The following is an 18,748-nucleotide window of genomic DNA, read 5'->3' on the forward strand; positions in this document are numbered from 1 at the left end:
CGGCGTTGGCTGATCTCCCCGCCCCGCCACCGGCTGCTTGCGCACGTGCTGCCCTGGGCAGGCCTGGGGCTTCACCATGTCGAACCCGTGGTCTCCGGGCCGTAGGAGTTTCAAACGGGTCTGCTCGAACAGGGCAGTTCTGCGATTGGTACGTCAGAGTGCGGCGCTGAGGTTGGTGTGCACGTGCGGAGCTGGTGGTGCAGGAATCCTCCTTTCTCGGGTTAGGGAGCAGCGTTACGGCGCCCTTGGGGTTTGCTTCGTTCGCTGTCAGCAGCCCTCCGTGTGCAGGAGTAGTGTTTTGAAAAACTCACGTTTCCTTTCCTTAGTGCTGTTGTGTTTGAGATGTAAACACAGCAAGTTTTGTATGTTCCTTAAAGTTTCTTGTGACATTCATGAGTTATGAAAATTAGGGTGGGTTGGTTTGTTTGATTTATAAGACTCTTTTAAAATTATTCAGAATTCTAGTTCAACCCTGTTCCACCATAAGCCCCCTTAACGGTTTACTGGATTTAGTTTTAGTGGGTTACTGGATTTAGTAGCTTAGAATATTTGCCTATCATCTTCCTACATTTATTTCAAACTTGTATGCAGAAACTAAACTCACATGGATATCTACGTATTTTCCTGTCTTTGTTGAGAAATGCTGTAATATGAGGTCAAATCTATTGCTGTATTCAGGCTCCTTATGAAAAATTGGTTACTACTTGTTTAAGTATGAGCATGTGGTTTTGAGTATGTAGTTATTAGCTTCCGACATGGGTCTAATTCTCCTGTATATTGTTTAGCATGAGTACTTTATTTTCTAGTATTTTATCCAGAAATATCTGTTCATTGCCCAGTTTCAGCCAAGGAGCTAGATATCTTGACTTAGCTTTACCGCTAGTCAAAATCAGTAAGACTACGCATTTAGTTTGCTCATTGGTCCCACTGAAATGCATACTAGAGTAAGTAAGGGCTCCCCTGCAATCACTTTATGTAGGCAGGTCCCAGGATGGACAGTTCCCTGGGAAAATATTCAGTACTAGTAGGAAGGGCATTGAGGGCAGAAGTTGATAGTTTAGGCTCTGAACTGTATTTTATGCAACGGCAGCTTCAGACTAGCCCTGTGTCAAGCTTGCTTAAAGCTTAATTTCACTGTAGGCTTTGAAAGGAAGAATTTTGTCTGTTTTTTCCCCACACCTCCCTCTGAATCCATGAAGATGATCAGAGGGCTGGAGCACCTCTCCTATGATGAAAGGCTGAGAAAGTTGGGCTTGTTCAGCCTAGAGAAGAGAAGCCCCTGGGGAGACCATATTGCAGCCTTCCAGTACCTGAAGGGGCCTACAAGGAAGCTGGGGGGGAGTTTTTACGAGGGCCTGTAGTGACAGAACAAGGGGTAATGGGTTTAAATTGAAAGGGGGGAGGTTTAGATTAGATACCAGGAAGAAGTTCTTCCAGGAGAGGGTGGTGAGGCACTGGGGCAGGTTGCCCAGAGAAGCTGTGGTCGCCTCATCCCTGGAAGTGTTCAAGGCCAGGCTGGATGAGGCTTTGAGCAACCTGGTCTAGTGGAAGGTGTCCCTGCCCATGGCAGGCGGGTTGGAACTAGATGGTCTTTAAGGTCCCTTCCAACCCAAACCATTCTGTGAGTCTATGAATCGTCTGTACCTCCTGTACTTTTGGCTGTGGAGTTTCTTTCCCTTTGAGGGATTCCACTGCTTCTCATTTATGTCTGTCCTACAGAATTCTAAGTTACAACTCTGAAATACAGCGTTCTTGTTGATCACTGTCTGGCAAAAGGCAAGATACAGTACAAGGCAAATGCTTCATGTCTAGTTTTGGGTGATGGCACAGGGACAGGAGAGTGTAAAACCAAACCTGTTTTCAACAGTGAGATTTCTTAGTGCACATGTCTGTGTCCAAACCTTTTGCAAGTTCTGCAGCTGCTGCACAGTGAAATTTCAGTGTAAGCATTTGATTTTGAAATACTTACTGCTGACTAGCTTACTTCATCTTGCAGAGACTGAAAATACTGCTGAGAAAACAACAAAATGAGTAGCCGTCGAAAACGTGCCCCTCCATCAAAACTAGATGAGGAGAAGAAAAAGCAGCTCTGCTGGAATATGCATGAAGACCAGAGAAATGAGATAATAACAATAGATGATGAAATGACTAATGAGGACCACGTTCCAGCTCCCAGCACTTCTTCTGCATCCTTCATTGTTATAAATGATGATACCACTGACGAAGATCTCCTTCAAAAAGAAGATTCTTATTCCATTTTGACTCCTGCGTCAGTACAGCTAAATATCACAGTCTTGCCATACCGTGGGGATGGGTCCTGGAAAGCTTTGTTGGGAGAATTTGCTCTTCATCTTTCTTCTGAACAAATTCTAACTGATGAATTCCAGGAAAGGAGCTTTACTTTAATGAGAGGAGACTCAGATGATCAGCTGCAGGTCTGTGTTCATGAAAGAGGTGAAGAAGAGTATGGTAATGAAACGAAAGAATACCTGGGTGCTTATGAACAACGAGTTCTGGTGAAACCAAATTTAGGTGGTGAAATACTGGAAGGCTTGAGATGGTTGCAGAAGAAAAAGATAATTGGACTTTATCAAAGACCTGGAGAGGCTCAAACTTTAAAGGTATGCATTTATGTATTTGTTGTGCATTTTAGAAGTTGCTGTCTTCTGTTTGAAATCTGAAATAAATACCTCTGAACAATGAAGTCTGGCAGCAACCATATATTCTTACAATGTGATGAAAATACGTAGTTTCTACATGCTTATATAAATGTTTTCAATAAGTTTATTCCTAAAAATTTTTTTGCTGTTGCACTTAGTAATGTGTTACTGGAAGCAATCACAGCAGCTTTTCGGTGCAATGCAATGTATCCTCGATATGGTGATTTTAGCAGATTTATTATATCTGTCTACATCTGCTAATTTTCAAAGTGCTGTTGACATTTTCCTACACTTCTGTTTATAATCTTGCCATTCTAGCAGTTAATTACACGATTAACTGTATAACCATCTCACAGGTTGGAATTTACCTTCTGGAAGCTGGGCTAAGTAAACCGGAGTTTCTCAGTGATGGAGGTGGTAGACCCAAAAAAGCTAATCAACTGATTCAAAAACTCATGGAAAAGTTCTACAGTTTTATAATTCCAGGTAATGAGTTTCAGTTGAATGTCAATAAATAATTCTTGTTAAACTGTGACCCTTTTTTTTAGTAGTTTTAAACGTAAGGGAAAATTTTAAGTTATTCCTACCATCTAGAGCAACTTTATTTTCAAGGCAATATTATTAGGTAATTATCTCTATATTATTATCTAACCTTTAATGATATGTTAATTAGTTTATGGTCAAATCACAGGTGATGTTCTCCCTATGGATAAGGCACTGAGGCACGTAGAAGTTTGAGTCCATAACTTTTTCGTAATAAATACAGTTTCACTGATCTGTGTGAGTTGTTTGAACAGACTTACAGTAGTTCGAGTTACACAGGAACTGTTTAAAAGTACCAGGAATTAGTTTTGTGAAACATTTGTTCCTAGTTTGGTGCCTAACACACAACTGTGGCAACAGAATTTGTTCGGTTTATATTGTAAAGCAGTTACAATATAAACTACTACAAAACGCACCTTTATGACAGTTTTAAGAATACACCATTGCAAATGTACAAATGTGGGCCTTGTCGTCATTTTGGAACTGTGAGTAGGTTTTCTGGATTATACTCAGCAGTGCTAAACATTTTTAGGGTGATCAATGACCACTTTATGGTGTGGTGGCTTCGGAAACTCTTAAAAAATCAAACCCAAACAACGTTGGTGTCTTGTTCCTGAGTGTAGGATGGATTCAAAATGGTAGACTGACTCAGTAACATTGACTGTGGTACACTGTGTTTCAGTGTTTTCTGCAGAAGCAATAGAAGACTAGCACATCACATATAACTGTACTTAATTTCAAAAGGCAGACTTGTATAAAAAATTAGGCAACTTGCTGAAGAGAAGCTAAAAGGAAAGGCTAACAGAATAAAATGTGTACTCCTGTGCCTGCTGCAAAGAACAAAAATATACTTCAGAAAAGGCTTGAGATACACCGAAAGAAGGTCCACCATAACTAAGCATATGGGGAAGGGAAGAGTAAGTTATCCTTCAAAAAGTGAAGTAATCTGACAAAGCAAACTTCTCATTTTAGGATTAAAAGCAGTTTACTTCACATGTTTACTGAAAAGTAATGAAGAAAACTCTAAACCAGATGATAGTTTAGAAAGCCGACATTGATTTACTGTGGTGATGGGTGCCTGGGTGATACCTCCTCCTAGCATGCACACCAAACGGGGTTTTTTGTGTTATATTTATACACAAAACTTTCAGGCTTAGCAATTTCTCAGTCTACCCCCTTTACAATGATTGGTTATACAACTGTAATACTGCTGGCAGGTTGCTTCCACGATTACGCAAGCTCAGGGGAAGGGTCTTCACCTGGGCAGGGGTCTCTTTGACCTATGGGTGTGATTTTTAGTATTATAATAATGCTTCAATGAGCAACATTCAGAAAAAGGTTAATTATTTCAGCATCCACTAATCTACAAAACCACTTCTCAGTTTACAAGGATACTGCTGAGGTACTAATGTGCATGTACCCTCCTGCTTTTGATAACGAGAGATTGGCCCCTTGCTTATCAAACCTTTCTCAGCGATGTGTGCAGAGAAAACGCACTGAGAAACAGGGTATCATCAAAACAGGTTAACATAGTGAGAGACAGTGTCATGACTGCAGCTTAACACCTAAACCATCATCAAAGAGCAGCACTGTAACATCTAAAAACATTGTCAAAAAAAGAGCATTGTCCGAAACAGCTGAACATAGTGAAAACCAGAATAAAGCTTATCCTAACAATACAGTGCAAACCAGAATATTATCAAAACCGGCACATAGCGCAAAACAGAATGCTCTCTAAATAACTTACCACAGAAAGGCATCTCGACTGCTGTATTATTCTAAAAGTTAGCCTTTGACACTTTGTCTTGTCAGCCTAACACAAAGAACAAGAACATTGGGCTTCTAACAATATTAGAAAAAAATGATGGCCTCTTTGCTAGCTGTTGGAACTAGGGCTATAGTTCGGTAGGTGCATGTATAGCTCAGTAAGTACATTAAGTTAGTGTTCGCTGTTAGTCAAACCAAATCAAAGGTAAAGAATTATCCTGAAACTATTAGAGAATGAAACAGTATCATTACCAACTGGAGCGAGTCCAGAGGAGGCCACGAAGATGCTCAGAGGGCTGGAGCACCTCTGCTATGGGGACAGGCTGAGAGAGTTGGGCTTGTTCAGCCTGGAGAAGAGAAGGCTCCGGGGAGACCTTATTGCAGCCTTCCAGTACCTGAAGGGGCTACAAGGAAGCTGGGGGGGACTTTTTACAAGGGCCTGTAGTGACAGGACAAGGGGTAATGGGTTTAAATTGAAAGTGGGGAGGTTTAGATTAGATATCAGGAAGAAGTTCTTCACAGAGAGGGTGGTGAGGCAGTGGAACAGGTTGCCCAGACAAGCTGTGGATGTCCCATCCCTGGCTGTCTTCAAGGCCAGGCTGGATGAGGCTTTGAGCAACCTGGTCTAGTGGAAGGTGTCCCTGCCCATGGCAGTGGGGTTGGAACTAGATGATCTTTATGGTCCCTTTCCAACCCAAACCATTCTTTAATTCTATGATTAAACAGCTATGTAAGTCCATAGTGGTGTGCATTATGCTATGCTCCAAATTCAGAAATAAATCATGTCACAGAAGTGGAAAAGGTTTAGGAGGGAACACCCCAGGCAGTTACATATTGTGAAACCAGTTGCATTTTCCAGCACTTTTCAAGCTGTTTACTTTTTGATGTAGCGTAAATTAATATAGCCTTGGTTCTACACGGATAAAAGCATTCTTCTTAAGTATAAATTGATTTCCATTTCTAACAACATATTCTATGTCTGAATTTCACCTGTTTTTAAACAGAAGGAATTGAAATTAAGTTTTGCAAAACTGCAGGCGTGTATGTTAACATTTGTCAATCTCTCTCTAAAATTATACAACAAGGTTCCAAGATGAGGCTTCTTGTTCTCCCTATTGATGAGAAAATTTTTGTGTTGATAGAGCTGTGCACAAGGACTCACACAAATAATGGACAAGACCTCTCTATCCCTATGTTTCATTTTTATATATTTGCTTTCCTCAATTTACTTATCCTGTTAATGTCCTCCTAGATGGTTTTGAGACTTTGGATTTCCATCTCAAGTTATGGCAAGCATAGGATAGATGCACTAATGAATCTGAAGAGTGTCAAAATATTTAATATGCAGAAACTTCATGAGTTTTGAACATTAATTGTAGTGCTAATTACTCTTTGAGAAATTTGTTTAGAGATTTCTTTTGTTAGCTTTAATAAATACAATATGCAAGCTGCTATAAAACCAGGTATCTGCTGTGTAATATTACTTGTTGCTTGTCATTGCTTCAGTGAACACACAGTCATAGATCACTTACAGATCCAGCTAGCTGCTTTCGTAATATGAAAGAAAGCCATAGTCTTTAAATTTTTCTAAAAAGACTAAAATGTCTCTTTGTTACTTGTTCTAGTGACTGGTAAATGTTTCAGAGTTAGTTTTCCCATAGTGTCATGGAACTATACTATGATATGCTGTAGCATATACCATTTTCCTTCAGTTTTCTTAAGAATAAAATCTTTGTGCAAAGGCGAGTGTTTTTTGGTCTCTGTAGCAGTTTTTAGTACTAAATGTGAGGCAGTAAGTTTTCCATTGATCTAGAATAAAGGAGGGAAAGGTTACATTTTCACTGATGTAGATGTTCTTATACAACAGTCTGGAAACTGCCTGGCAGGTGAAGCAGAAAGATCATACTGCAGATGCAGTAGCAGAACTTCAGTCATTGAAGGAATTAAGTAGAATACTTGATTATGAAACATATGAGAGAAACTGAATTTTTAGACAGTACAATACCATCTGTTTCTCAGAGGTAAAAAGTACTTAAGGTGAAAGCTATGTAATTGAATTACATTTTGAAATGGCTGAAAGCATAATTAAATATTCACTGTTTAATATAATAATACAGTAACAGAGGTGAACTTCCTTAGCATCCTTTTAAATATCCCTGTGGTACATAGAACCATTTAATCAGGCAAAATAAAGTCTTTGAGAGTGAACAAAACAAGAAAGGTATGGGCAAAACATATCCAGTTGTATCAAAAAAAAATTTTAAAGTATATGGTGGTCTTTGCTCTACTGTAAAATTCTGGATAGACTTAGTTTATAGAGAAATCAATTTATTATGGTCTGAAATGTGAGATTTGCAAACTTATTTAAGCAAATATGATGGTAGGTGCCATTATAGATTAACTTCATTGATCAAAGTTATACTCTGCAATCACTCTAATTTTTCTTCTTTCTGTGAAGTGAGGAGTATGTGAGAGGATCCTTTGGAATGATCTTTTTGTATTATATAGGGATGCATGCTTTGCTTGGTGCTTTTTGTTTGGCTGGAACATTAGTAACCCCACATTTTCACTCTGGTTGCCTTCTTTACATTACAGTCTGGATATGTACAGTTTTCATGAGTTTATAGAACCTTAATGTCTTTTGGAATACTCTCTTTCCTTGTGAAGTGCTGAACTTGTTCCATTGACTTAAAAGCATTACAGGAGGTCACCTCGGGCCGCCCTACATAGGCACGTCATTTACTGCTGATTGTTTTGGAAACTAGTCTTCACGTTCACCATCCATTTGAATGGAAGAAAGATTTTACTTTACATGAAAGAGTCCTAATAGCAGCCCCCAAACCTTAGTTTAAGATTAAACTCTGGTGTTTGTGTCAGGTAAATCTCTGCTTTGTTAGCCCAAGGCACCTTAATTATAATTTGATTGAATTGTGCTTGCCATTAGCTGTTTTCTCTTTTAAAAAGTATAATATACTGATAAATATGCCTTAAGGCCACTTTGTGCTGAAAACTTTGAGAAAAATTCTGCAAGGTGGCTTCATTTCCAGTACTAGCAAGGGTTAGTCTCTCTTTGAACTGTGGACTTGTACAGCTGTTTTCTTGGTACCAATGTTTTTAACTTGAGACCTAAAATCCTGTTAAAACTTGTACTTTTTGTCCTTTGTTCCCTTATCTTATGTTAGTTTGCCAAAATACTGACCCTTGAGTTTTTCATTAATATTTGTTTTACAGTGCTTAAATTTTGTGTATGCCCATATATCTAAGTTATGAGAAAAAAGTCTAAGCAGAGGGCCGCCTTCTGTGAAGGTAGAAAAGAAAGGTAGACCTTCTGTCCTAGGGGCTGCATACTTCTCTGGAGGTGGGACTTTAATTTCTAAAGTAAATCTTGTTTAAATTTTTGCAGTGGTGCCAGAATTTTATGTTGTCCTACTGCTACAGTTTTCTTATCCAGATGCATAATTCAAAATTAACGTGGAAGCTCACTGAAGAGAATCTCCTGGTGTTTTTAAAATAAGCTATTTCATCAAGAAAGGCTTTATTTCATGAAAAAGGTAGAAATCTTTGACAACCCACTGTGTTCTTCCCCTTCCTAGAAGATCGTCGACCCATGTTAACATTTAAATCCGAAATGTGAGTTATTTGTGGTTCTGTGTCAGTTGGAAATGTTTAGTGAAAGCTCTTTATTTAATAAGATCTGGCCATTCTATCCCAAAACTCTAAAGGAAGAATTTGGTGATTATGAATACTGCTGTGATCACCACAGCATGTTAAACTTAACTTTCAGGAAGGTAGTGCTCAATTTTTCTTGCTGCTGCTGCCTGTCAGGTGCAGTCATGACATAAGTTTAAATGACCTTTTGCTGGGCTTGCTCGCATGTGTCCACTAAATATGTTGCAGCAAAATCTACTGAAATGTTGACCAAAGTTGGTTGATAATGTGTGTCTTGAATTACTTTGTGTATGCAGATGAGCTGGAGGAAGATGAGGAAGAATCTGACATGGAGCTAGAGCGACAAAATACTGAAGAGCTTTATGACTTTGTAAGGCATACCCATCAGCGGGATATCCAGTCGCTGAGAGAGGATGTACAGCATCCTGCATTAATTCCTGTTCTGAGGCCGTACCAAAGTGAGGCTGTGAACTGGATGCTTCATCGAGAGAACCTGACAAGCACTCCAACCAGTGGCAAGTATATGGGTCTGGAAACTTGCACAGTTGAGGCAAATGGCATTGTATTGTTAGCAGTAATGTTTTCTTGCTTTTTGATTAGAAGCTTTGCTAATCATTTAGTTACTATTTTTACGAAAGCTGCTGTTTAGTTGATCATTTAGTGTACTACCCAAACTTTGCTGAACAGCAGTTGATCGATCTTGTTGGTCATGAAGCACTGTGGAGGTAGCTGTCTGTTTTTCTGTCTTACTTTGCCACAGTAAGGCTGAACAATTCTAAGCAGAGTGCTGCTTATAGAGAAACCCCATAATAGTAACATCAGCTCTTTCTCCGTAGAAAATGCACTGCACTTCTTATGGCGGGAGGTCATCACTTTGGATGGCGTGAAGATCTACTATAATCCGTTTACTGGCTGGTATGTTTTTACAATTATCTCTTTCTAAGAACACCTCAAGGTCATACTTTGTGAAAACCTTACTGGCAGCTTTTACCTGGAGGATATAAAATAATCCATAACACTGGTTTTTCAGTTAGCAACTAAAGACTTAGAACAGTGATATTTTGAATTCAGGGAAAAAAAGACAAACCAGCATATATTGCACCGGTTAATATGTACATCTCAAGTTGAAGATACAGTTCAAGTTGTGTGTGGTCTTTTAATTTTAATGCAAACTTGTGGTTTAAAGATTAACAGTTTTTCGAATTAGAGCATTGGAGGCCTCATTCCTTCTGGTCCACTGTTTTTAAAATTTGAAGTAATGTGGCAATGTGAGGCTTTTATTAATGCTGGGTATTGCATTACCAATTCTGTTGCACTTTTTTCTAATTTGGTTAGAATAGAACATTTTGATTGCTAGTTTGCTTTTTGACTTTCAGATATTTAATACATGTGAATATAATTATCTCAATTTTTTTTTTGAACACTAATGTTGTGATATGTTAAAGTTAGCAAGATAAAGCCTGTTGGGAGGGGAAAATACCCAAGAACTTCAGGCATATATATTTGTCTTGATCAGGTTTGTACGCTCAGAAACCTTGCTAGCCTTTGTCAATCTCAGCTTATCTAATAAAAGATACTGCCTCATCTTGCAAGGTTTGCCTTGCTGAAGCCTTGCTGTGTGTCTCCCTGAACACATGCTTCTCTGTCACACCATTCTGTAGTTACCGACTTTGATTTGGAAATGTACTTGAATTTTAGTATTATCCGTGAATATCCGATTGCTGGACCCCAGTGGCCTGGAGGTATTTTGGCAGATGAGATGGGTCTTGGAAAAACAGTAGAAGTGTTGGCTCTTATTCTGAATCATACCCGACCAGACATTAAGCAAGATGATCTGACGTTACCTGAGGTAAGAAAACCAGGATGCAATTTAGTACAAAGAAAATACTTTTCAGAATTAATGGAGATGCACTTCTCTTGAGCTATGTTTTCTGTGTTTTAGATGTCCAGATTTAAAGAGGGTTTAAAGTACAGTGAGAGTTTTTGCTTCATAGAGTGTGATACTTGGTGGCATAAATAATGGAATGGCATGCATGAGAAGCAATTGATAGCAATTGCCATTGTTGAAAGGTGTTAGCAGGGAGCTGTGCTGTTAGTAAGCTGTTGGTAGTTTACATGTACTTCAGGAATATATAAATATGTAATTTGTGTGTTGGAAATCACTCTCCTAGTCACTTAATTGTTTTGATGAGTATCAAATATCCATTAGGTACACATTCTGCGCTAAAATAGGGACAATTTAACCTCAGAGAATAAAGATTTCTGCTCCCCCTCTATTTCATATAATAAATGGGCTTATTTAGCAACAGTTTTTGATCTTTTCACTTTCCACGTCATGTATCCTGTGAAAACTTAGCACATTCACTAAAACCAAAAATTTTCTCTGAAGAGAGAGAATCTTTATCCTTAAGAAAACTCCTACCACTACTGTGGGTTCCATCCTTTAGAATTCATGGCAGCCAATTCCATTGATCTCCTGCCTGCTTGTAATTTTATCAGTTAAAAAGACCTAATTCTCAAAGATGATTCTGAAATATATCAGTGGGTCAGCACCAAGGAGTGTGAAGAGGGAAGCATTAGCACTAAAGCATCTGGACATCAACTGGTGACAATAGTGAGAGACCCTAACTTTAGGAGAGCTGGGGTTATGAAACTCTTCCCTGATACGAGTTGCTGGTACAACCATCTTAGATAACACTTTGAGATCTTTATGAGAAGAATTACATGACACTGCCTGTGATTAGAAGGCACTGTTCCATTCATCCAGAAGGCCCCTTGTCATCTGCATTTTTTTCTTGTCTTCAAATATAAAATGTCTTTGTATGATGTCTTGAAAAAAGACCCAAAACAAAACCAAACAGAAGTGCTTTATTCCAAAAGAGACTTTCTGGACAACTCCTGGATTGTGTGAGCCAGTGTCAGAGTTACTCCAAGTATTTTGACTCACGGTAGGGCTCAAAGTGGCTGGAGTTTCATTGCAGCTACTACTTAAGAACTCTGTGAAGCAACCAATTGGTCAAGGCAGAGTCAGGTGTCAATGAATACAGCTATTAAACAGTCACAGAAATATTGACACTGCATTTATTCCATCGTTGAGATTTTTTATATCCCAGTTCTTGATTATACCCCTTGAATTAAATCACTCCTCCTGAATCACTATTATTAGAGTAATTTTGGGGGAGGCAGTCCCTAAAAGGAGAAACTTGTTATACAACTAACTAGGGCTTTTCAGTCTATATTGCTTACCTCCTTCTGTGTTTCTAGCTATATATTAAATATATATTTTTTTTCCTCCCCCCCCATCAGTAACCTCGATCACTTACTGGAATCCATAGCTGTAACTTAATTCTGAAGTAGCAGGCAAGTGGCTGGCAAGGCTGTTCCCCTTGTTCTCAGTGTAGGGTGCTGACACTGTTTGCCAAGAAACTGAACCAAATGGGGTATCACTGTACACTAAAAATGAGCTGTTTGAGCAAATGAGTGAGATTGGAGCACACATCTGTAGCAGCTTGTGCTTATTTTCAAATGTGAAAAGATTAAGTTCAGAATTACTGTAATGAGACATGAGCTAATAACTATTTAACCTTGTGTGCATTAGGGTAAGCTTGTGAACTTCTTTGTTCCACCTCAACCTTCAGAAGAAAATAAAAAGAAAAAACCAAAGGAAATGGAGCTTAAATTGAAGGAAAAAATACAGTATCCCAGTAAGTATTTCTGACTTCATAATAAATTTTGCTTTTGGCATAAATCTTATATTGGCCGCTGACTAAGAGTTCAAGGCTACTCCTCCCTTCTGCAAAATTAAATGATTCTATTGCTGAGAACTGTGATGTAGGATTGCATGCTACAAACAAGTGATCCACACTGAAGTTACCAACTCAGATCTCTGTGCTGCTGAGCTGCATGTAGCTAAAGGTTGTTGTAAGAGCTTTTTGCACCTAACTGAAATATGTCTTCTAACTAGCTTCGGTAAGAAAAATTAGTGTCACTTCTGTTGCTACTCAGTGTTGCCTTAGTCCCTGAAAAACAGGGATTTGTAGGGCTACCTCAAGTAAAACACTGACATAACTCCTGCCTGTCTTTTTTGGTTTTTAGATGCTTAGAGTTCCCTTAAGATGCATTCTCCGAGGTAAATTTCATTCTGTATGACCTGTTATATTTTTTGCTTTAATTCTGCATATAGGCTTACGAGTGATGATATTAGCAGCTGTGAAAGAAATGAATGTGAAGAAAGGAGCATCCATCATTGCAATATTTAAATACATCAGTGCTATATATAGGTATGACATACAGAGAAATAGGCGGCTTCTCAAAAGAACCCTAGAAAAACTAATTTCAGAACAAGTAGTAGAGCAAGTCAAAGGACATGGTCTGGCTGGGTCTTTCAAGCTGGGGAAGAATTATAAGGAACAGAAGAGGCGAGAAAGAACCAAAGAGCAGGTAAAACATGGTGCTGTAGTTAATTCAAGGCATTTTGCCAAGGCAGATCTTATTTCTGCCAATTTTGTGCTGCTCTGAGCTGTGTTGTCTGTGTGCAGTAGTTAGTGATGCTGGCTTGTTGATAAAAATGAAGACAACTACACCATTTGCTTTGACATGGGTGAACAAAGAAGCAGAGTCTTAAGTAGATCAGACTTGGGGCTAAAATACTAATTGCATTTGTCATAAATCTTTTAAATTAGTTCTGTGGTGGCTGGCAGAGGTGTTGTTTTTGCTGTAAAGTTGTCTTTTAAACACTGGTAAATATTAAACGTCCTCAAACTTGAAATAGATGTAAAATCTAAATATCTTATGTCTTGATGTATTTATATGTTCCAAAAGAAGATAAAGTGAGGAAGAAGTGTGACTTTCTGGTTAATTTTACTTTGTAGATAGCAAGGACTTCAGAAAACATGCAGAAGAAGCAGTTGGTTGATGCTAAAACTCAAACCAAAGAATCAAGAAATAGTGATATCACTTCTGAAAATGTCCTTCAAAGTCCTTTACGGGTGGATATCACGATGGAAGAACATGATTATTGTGCAACTAGCAAAAATAATAGGAAATCTGAAGCAGAGCATGAGAATTCTGTAGAAGAGGATAGCATTCAGCAGAAAGCTGTGGTTCCAGAGTCTCCCGATTTGTATGGCAGCCTCCTTGTCTCCAGTGATGCGAGCAGTCATCCTGATTTTGATGTTCCTAAAAGTATAGCTGATATCCAGCAGGAAGTTCCAAAGGACCAGTCCTCACTTTCCCAAGAAAGTGCTGGCAGTAGTGTACAACATACCAGTTCTGTATTTCCGTTTAATACCTCTGATTATCGTTTTGAATGCATCTGTGGTGAGCTTGGGCTGGCTGACTATAAAGCTCGAGTGCAGTGCCTGAAATGTCATTTATGGCAGCACGCAGAATGTGTAAACTACAAAGAGGAAAACCTGAAGATCAAGCCCTTCTACTGTCCCCATTGTCTGGTGGCAATGAAACCAGTTTCCACGGGAGCGACTCTGATAATTTCTCCAAGTTCTATTTGCCATCAGTGGGTAGATGAGATCAACAGGCATGTAAGATCATCATCTCTTCGAGTTCTGGTAAGGTTATATAGCTTCATATTCTGGAGAGTTATTTTATCAAGGCTCAGGGCTACCTGTCTGACGCTGTATATTGCATCAAACTGAGAGGTTTCTTTGCCTTCTGTGTCAGAGTTCTACATTTCTTGCTATTAGACCTATGTTTTGAAACAACGTCGTGTATCTGTGTCCCAGAAAGTCTATCTGCATTTACCTTTTTTCCCCCGCCCCTGTTGGTTGGTCACTGGGAGATGATACAATGCACTAGATATCTTTATCAAATGGAAGCAGATTTTGAGCAGTGGCAATAACATGTGATTTCTGAGAGGGAAGGCTGTCTGTGGTGGCTCTTTTTTCCTACAAGTTAGGCTTTTCTAAGTTCCTTGGTAGTCTGTGTGTTTTGGTAGTGTCAAGTCTTACTATACCCAACCCCAGCAGCTCTCTGACAGTTGCTTCTCCTTTTTTTTTCTCTAGATAAAAACAAATGTTTCAGCAGGTAAAGAGTGTACTTTGGCCTTGGTCGACCTGTGGTGTTTGCTGGGAGTAACACCATTACAACACTGTCACATGCAATAACAGTTACTTGGGAAGACAAAACATCCTTCCAAATGTCCTCCTTTTCCTCCTTCTTCCCCCAGCTTTATAAACTGAGCATGATGTCATATGGTATGGGGTACCCCTTTGATCATTTGGGGTCAGCTGTCCTGGCTGTGTCCTCTCCCAGTTTCTTGTGCACCTGCAGCCCACTCGCTGATGGGGTGGTGTGATGGGCAGAAAAGGCTCTGTGTAAGCCTGAAACATCCCTGTTCTCAGCACTGTTTTCAGCACAAATCCAAAAAGGAGCCTGATATTAGCTACTGTGAAGAAAATGAACTCTGTCCCAACCAAAACCAGCACATTATTACAGTATTCAGAGGTAGCCAATGTCTTCATTAATGATGTAGTCAAGTTTTGTCCTTCATATTTTTAGAAGGCAAGAACCTTTGTGATGGTAAAGTGTCTTGAGAATGGTAGTTACCTTATATTTTGAGTACAGTAATAGTAGATTGATAAAGAGAGGAAGCTTTCATCCTTCCAAATGTCCTCCTTTTCCTCCTTCTTCCCCCAGCTTTATAAACTGAGCATGATGTCATATGGTATGGGGTACCCCTTTGATCATTTGGGGTCAGCTGTCCTGGCTGTGTCCTCTCCCAGTTTCTTGTGCACCTGCAGCCCACTCGCTGATGGGGTGGTGTGATGGGCAGAAAAGGCTCTGTGTAAGCCTGAAACATCCCTGTTCTCAGCACTGTTTTCAGCACAAATCCAAAAAGGAGCCTGATATTAGCTACTGTGAAGAAAATGAACTCTGTCCCAACCAAAACCAGCACATTATTACAGTATTCAGAGGTAGCCAATGTCTTCATTAATGATGTAGTCAAGTTTTGTCCTTCATATTTTTAGAAGGCAAGAACCTTTGTGATGGTAAAGTGTCTTGAGAATGGTAGTTACCTTATATTTTGAGTACAGTAATAGTAGATTGATAAAGAGAGGAAGCTTTGTATTCAGGGATGTCTCTAATACCATCAGCTATCCTGAATAGGTACCCTGTGCATAAGTGAATTGTAGGCCTCCAGTAAGCCATTCGTGTGAGCAGTCTAATTAGATTTAGTGCAGCAACTAGTACATGTGTAAAACTTGCACAGTTTTTGTAGGACCCAGTCCAAGTTTTATGCCAGCTTTGAAAACTGTCATAAACAGATTTACATGGGAGCAGTAAAATAGCTTAAATACTGAATGTCAGTACTTTAAGCTGTGTGACACCTTCCATTCTAAGACTCCATTTTCATGTTCTTTTAACTGCTGGTTGTAAGTCACCCAGAATTGCTTTCAGTGTTAATTCGTAATGAAAATTGGTTGGTTTTTCTGTGAAGTTAAAAAAAAAAAAAAAAGCAGAAGTTTCAAAGAACCAGTTTTGCATTGCATGTAAAGGGTGGTTTTTATTCTTCCAACCGCATACAACCCATGGGAAATTCTAATGGTTATATTTAATAGAACGAGAAATTAAAATTTATCAGTAGGTCTTCCTTTGTGGCATAGTTGTCTCTTACTGCTGCTGTAAACAACCAAAACTTGGCCAAGTTACAAACCTCCATAAAATCTCTTCATAAATATTTGGAAGAAATTATTGGACCTAGGCAGCTATTTTTCCTTCTTATCAGTTGCTTCAGTGAGCATGCTCCCTCCTTCCCTTTTCTGTTTTCAGTTGATGTTCATTGACTAGGTAGCACACGCTCTGTTGTCACACTCTGGGACTGAACAGAAATTTTCTGCAAGTGTCTTCCGCAGTTGACAGAAAACACTGTTGCCTTATGCACAAATGTGAAATCCATTATGTGCTGATCATCAAGGGGTGAAGGAGGGAAAATAAACTAAGGTTTTATAGAGTCACCCGAATTCACATATTTTTTTAACTATTAGTTGTGTGAATTAAGAGGATATTAAAGTTTGTGACACTATGAGGGACTGGAAAGACTGATTTTTTTTTTTTTTTATTTTTAAATGGTAAAAATTGTGGGTAGCTGCAGATGAGAATGGGCCATCTTGGTTAGTGGTTATGTAATAAGTCATGAACTCACTGAATGAGAGGGGAATAGAAAGATGCTAGCTGTTTGAAGGTGAGACTAGAATATAGATACTTTCTAAATAGGTAGGGATGTTCCTGTATCTGTCAGAAGAAAGCCTTGTCTATTGTGATTACATGTTGTGATTAATATTAATAGATAAGTGACAAGAAGTAACTGATAGTAAAATTCTTAAAGAAAGCAATGAATGCCTGTAATTTTGTAGTAGGTTCCTGAGGTAAACTGGGAGTAAGAGAAAATGTTTGTATCAGAAGGCAAAGAAGGTGATTGGTATATAGCTCTGGTAACAATCTCTTAACAGCTGAAAAGCCAAGAGATGAGAAAACACTCCTATTTCAAAAATATTTCTGATTTTGTGCTGTGCCACACATTATTTGAATTTTTAACATGTTTTTGTATTGTAAGTATATTGGGACTCATAACACGCTTTCTTTAGGTACAGAATGATTCTGTGGAGAAACACATAGTAAAATGTTTAGTTTAGCTTACTGATTTTAAATTTAAACTGCTGTATGTTTCCAAAAGTATTTTGCTTAATATGACAGAGGAGATAAGAAAAATACTTCTGATATTAGAACTAATGTCAATAGGAAAGGTTTATAATAATATTGTGTTGGTGCACAGGGATTGTTTCTTACTAGGGTATTCTTTCTCTTTCACGAGTCTCTGTAGAAATCCTTTTTGTAGATAAAACATTGCCCAGAGTATAATTTCTGCTTGATGAATATTTTGCTGCATACTTCTATCTTTGCCTAAATCATCCATGAAATTCTTGGTAGTGGGGAGGATGGAAGGTAATACACCTACAGTAAAGGAGAGGAGAGGACAGGGCATGTTTTTCTTGAAATGAGAAAAAATAATGCTTTGCGAAGATATAATTACACATAAAATTTTTGCATTTGTTATCTGTTACTTGTATGGATTTCCTACCATGCTGCCATATGAATACAGGTTTTATGGATGATTTCATATTATACGAGGAACACTTCTAAAAGCATGCACATATTAAGCTGTAGTGATGTTCTGGGACTTCTGTTGAAGTGTTTCCTCATTTTTGCTGTCACGCTGTTGAATACAAATCTATGCAGGTGTATCAAGGTGTGAAGAAGCATGGCTTTTTGCAGCCGCACATGTTGGCAGAGCAAGAGGTGGTTATCACAACGTATGATGTTCTCCGCACTGAACTGAACTATGTGGACATACCCCACAGTAACAGCGAAGATGGGCGCCGCTTCAGGAACCAGAAGCGGTACATGGCGATCCCGAGCCCCTTAGTAGCAGTGGAGTGGTGGAGGATCTGCCTTGACGAAGCACAAATGGTTGAATGCACTACTGCAAAGGTATGACATTCCCAGTCATACATGTGTTTAACTTGAAAAGGTTTTGACAAGCTTGTTGTAAATAATACAGTAGACTTCCCTCTCAGCATTCTGTGCACTCAGGTAATTTGTCCTTGTAGCTTGTTCTTTAGAATTGAATTTTCTGTTGGAGGTACTTACTTGTTGAATGGTTTTCCTGTTGGAATTTTGGCAGACTGGAGTATATCCAGCTCAAAAAATACTTAACATAATCTATACTGACAGTTTAAAGAACTGGGTCATGATGTTGTATGTGGTGTTTGATAGTTTGAAACAAGACACTAGCCTGTTCAGTAACATGGTTCAGAGGCATAGATATGTCCTTTGGGTCTAGGAGCTAAATTAGTCAGCAGTGTGTCTGCAAACTCTAGGGCTGCATTTGGCAGAGAGATTATCGTGATGGTGGCGTCACGACCTTGGTGGATAGAGGATGGGCAACTGATGTAGTCTACCTGGACTTGTGCAAAGCCTTCGATACTCTCCTCTCAAAACTGGAGAGACATGGATTTGATGGATGGACCACTTGATGGATAAAGAACCAGCTGGATGGTCACACTTGGAGTCAATGGCTCAGTGTCTGAGTG

General features: G+C 39.0%; 1 protein-coding gene across 1 annotated transcript; it reads left to right on the forward strand.

Moving 5' to 3' along the window:
* Positions 1 to 2,027: 2,027 nt before the first annotated feature.
* LOC104514723 (E3 ubiquitin-protein ligase SHPRH-like) lies at positions 2,028 to 18,146 on the forward strand (the record flags this gene model as incomplete). Its single annotated transcript, XM_010158476.1, has 9 exons — positions 2,028 to 2,621; positions 3,017 to 3,146; positions 8,936 to 9,154; positions 9,476 to 9,554; positions 10,338 to 10,488; positions 12,238 to 12,343; positions 12,823 to 13,079; positions 13,511 to 14,206; positions 17,895 to 18,146. Coding segments are annotated over exons 1-9 (2,484 nt in total), but the record flags the coding sequence as incomplete, so codon positions are not given.
* Positions 18,147 to 18,748: the final 602 nt, after the last annotated feature.

This window comes from Eurypyga helias, unplaced genomic scaffold, assembly GCF_000690775.1.
Source record: "Eurypyga helias isolate BGI_N326 unplaced genomic scaffold, ASM69077v1 scaffold26789, whole genome shotgun sequence".
NCBI lineage: Eukaryota > Metazoa > Chordata > Aves > Eurypygiformes > Eurypygidae > Eurypyga > Eurypyga helias.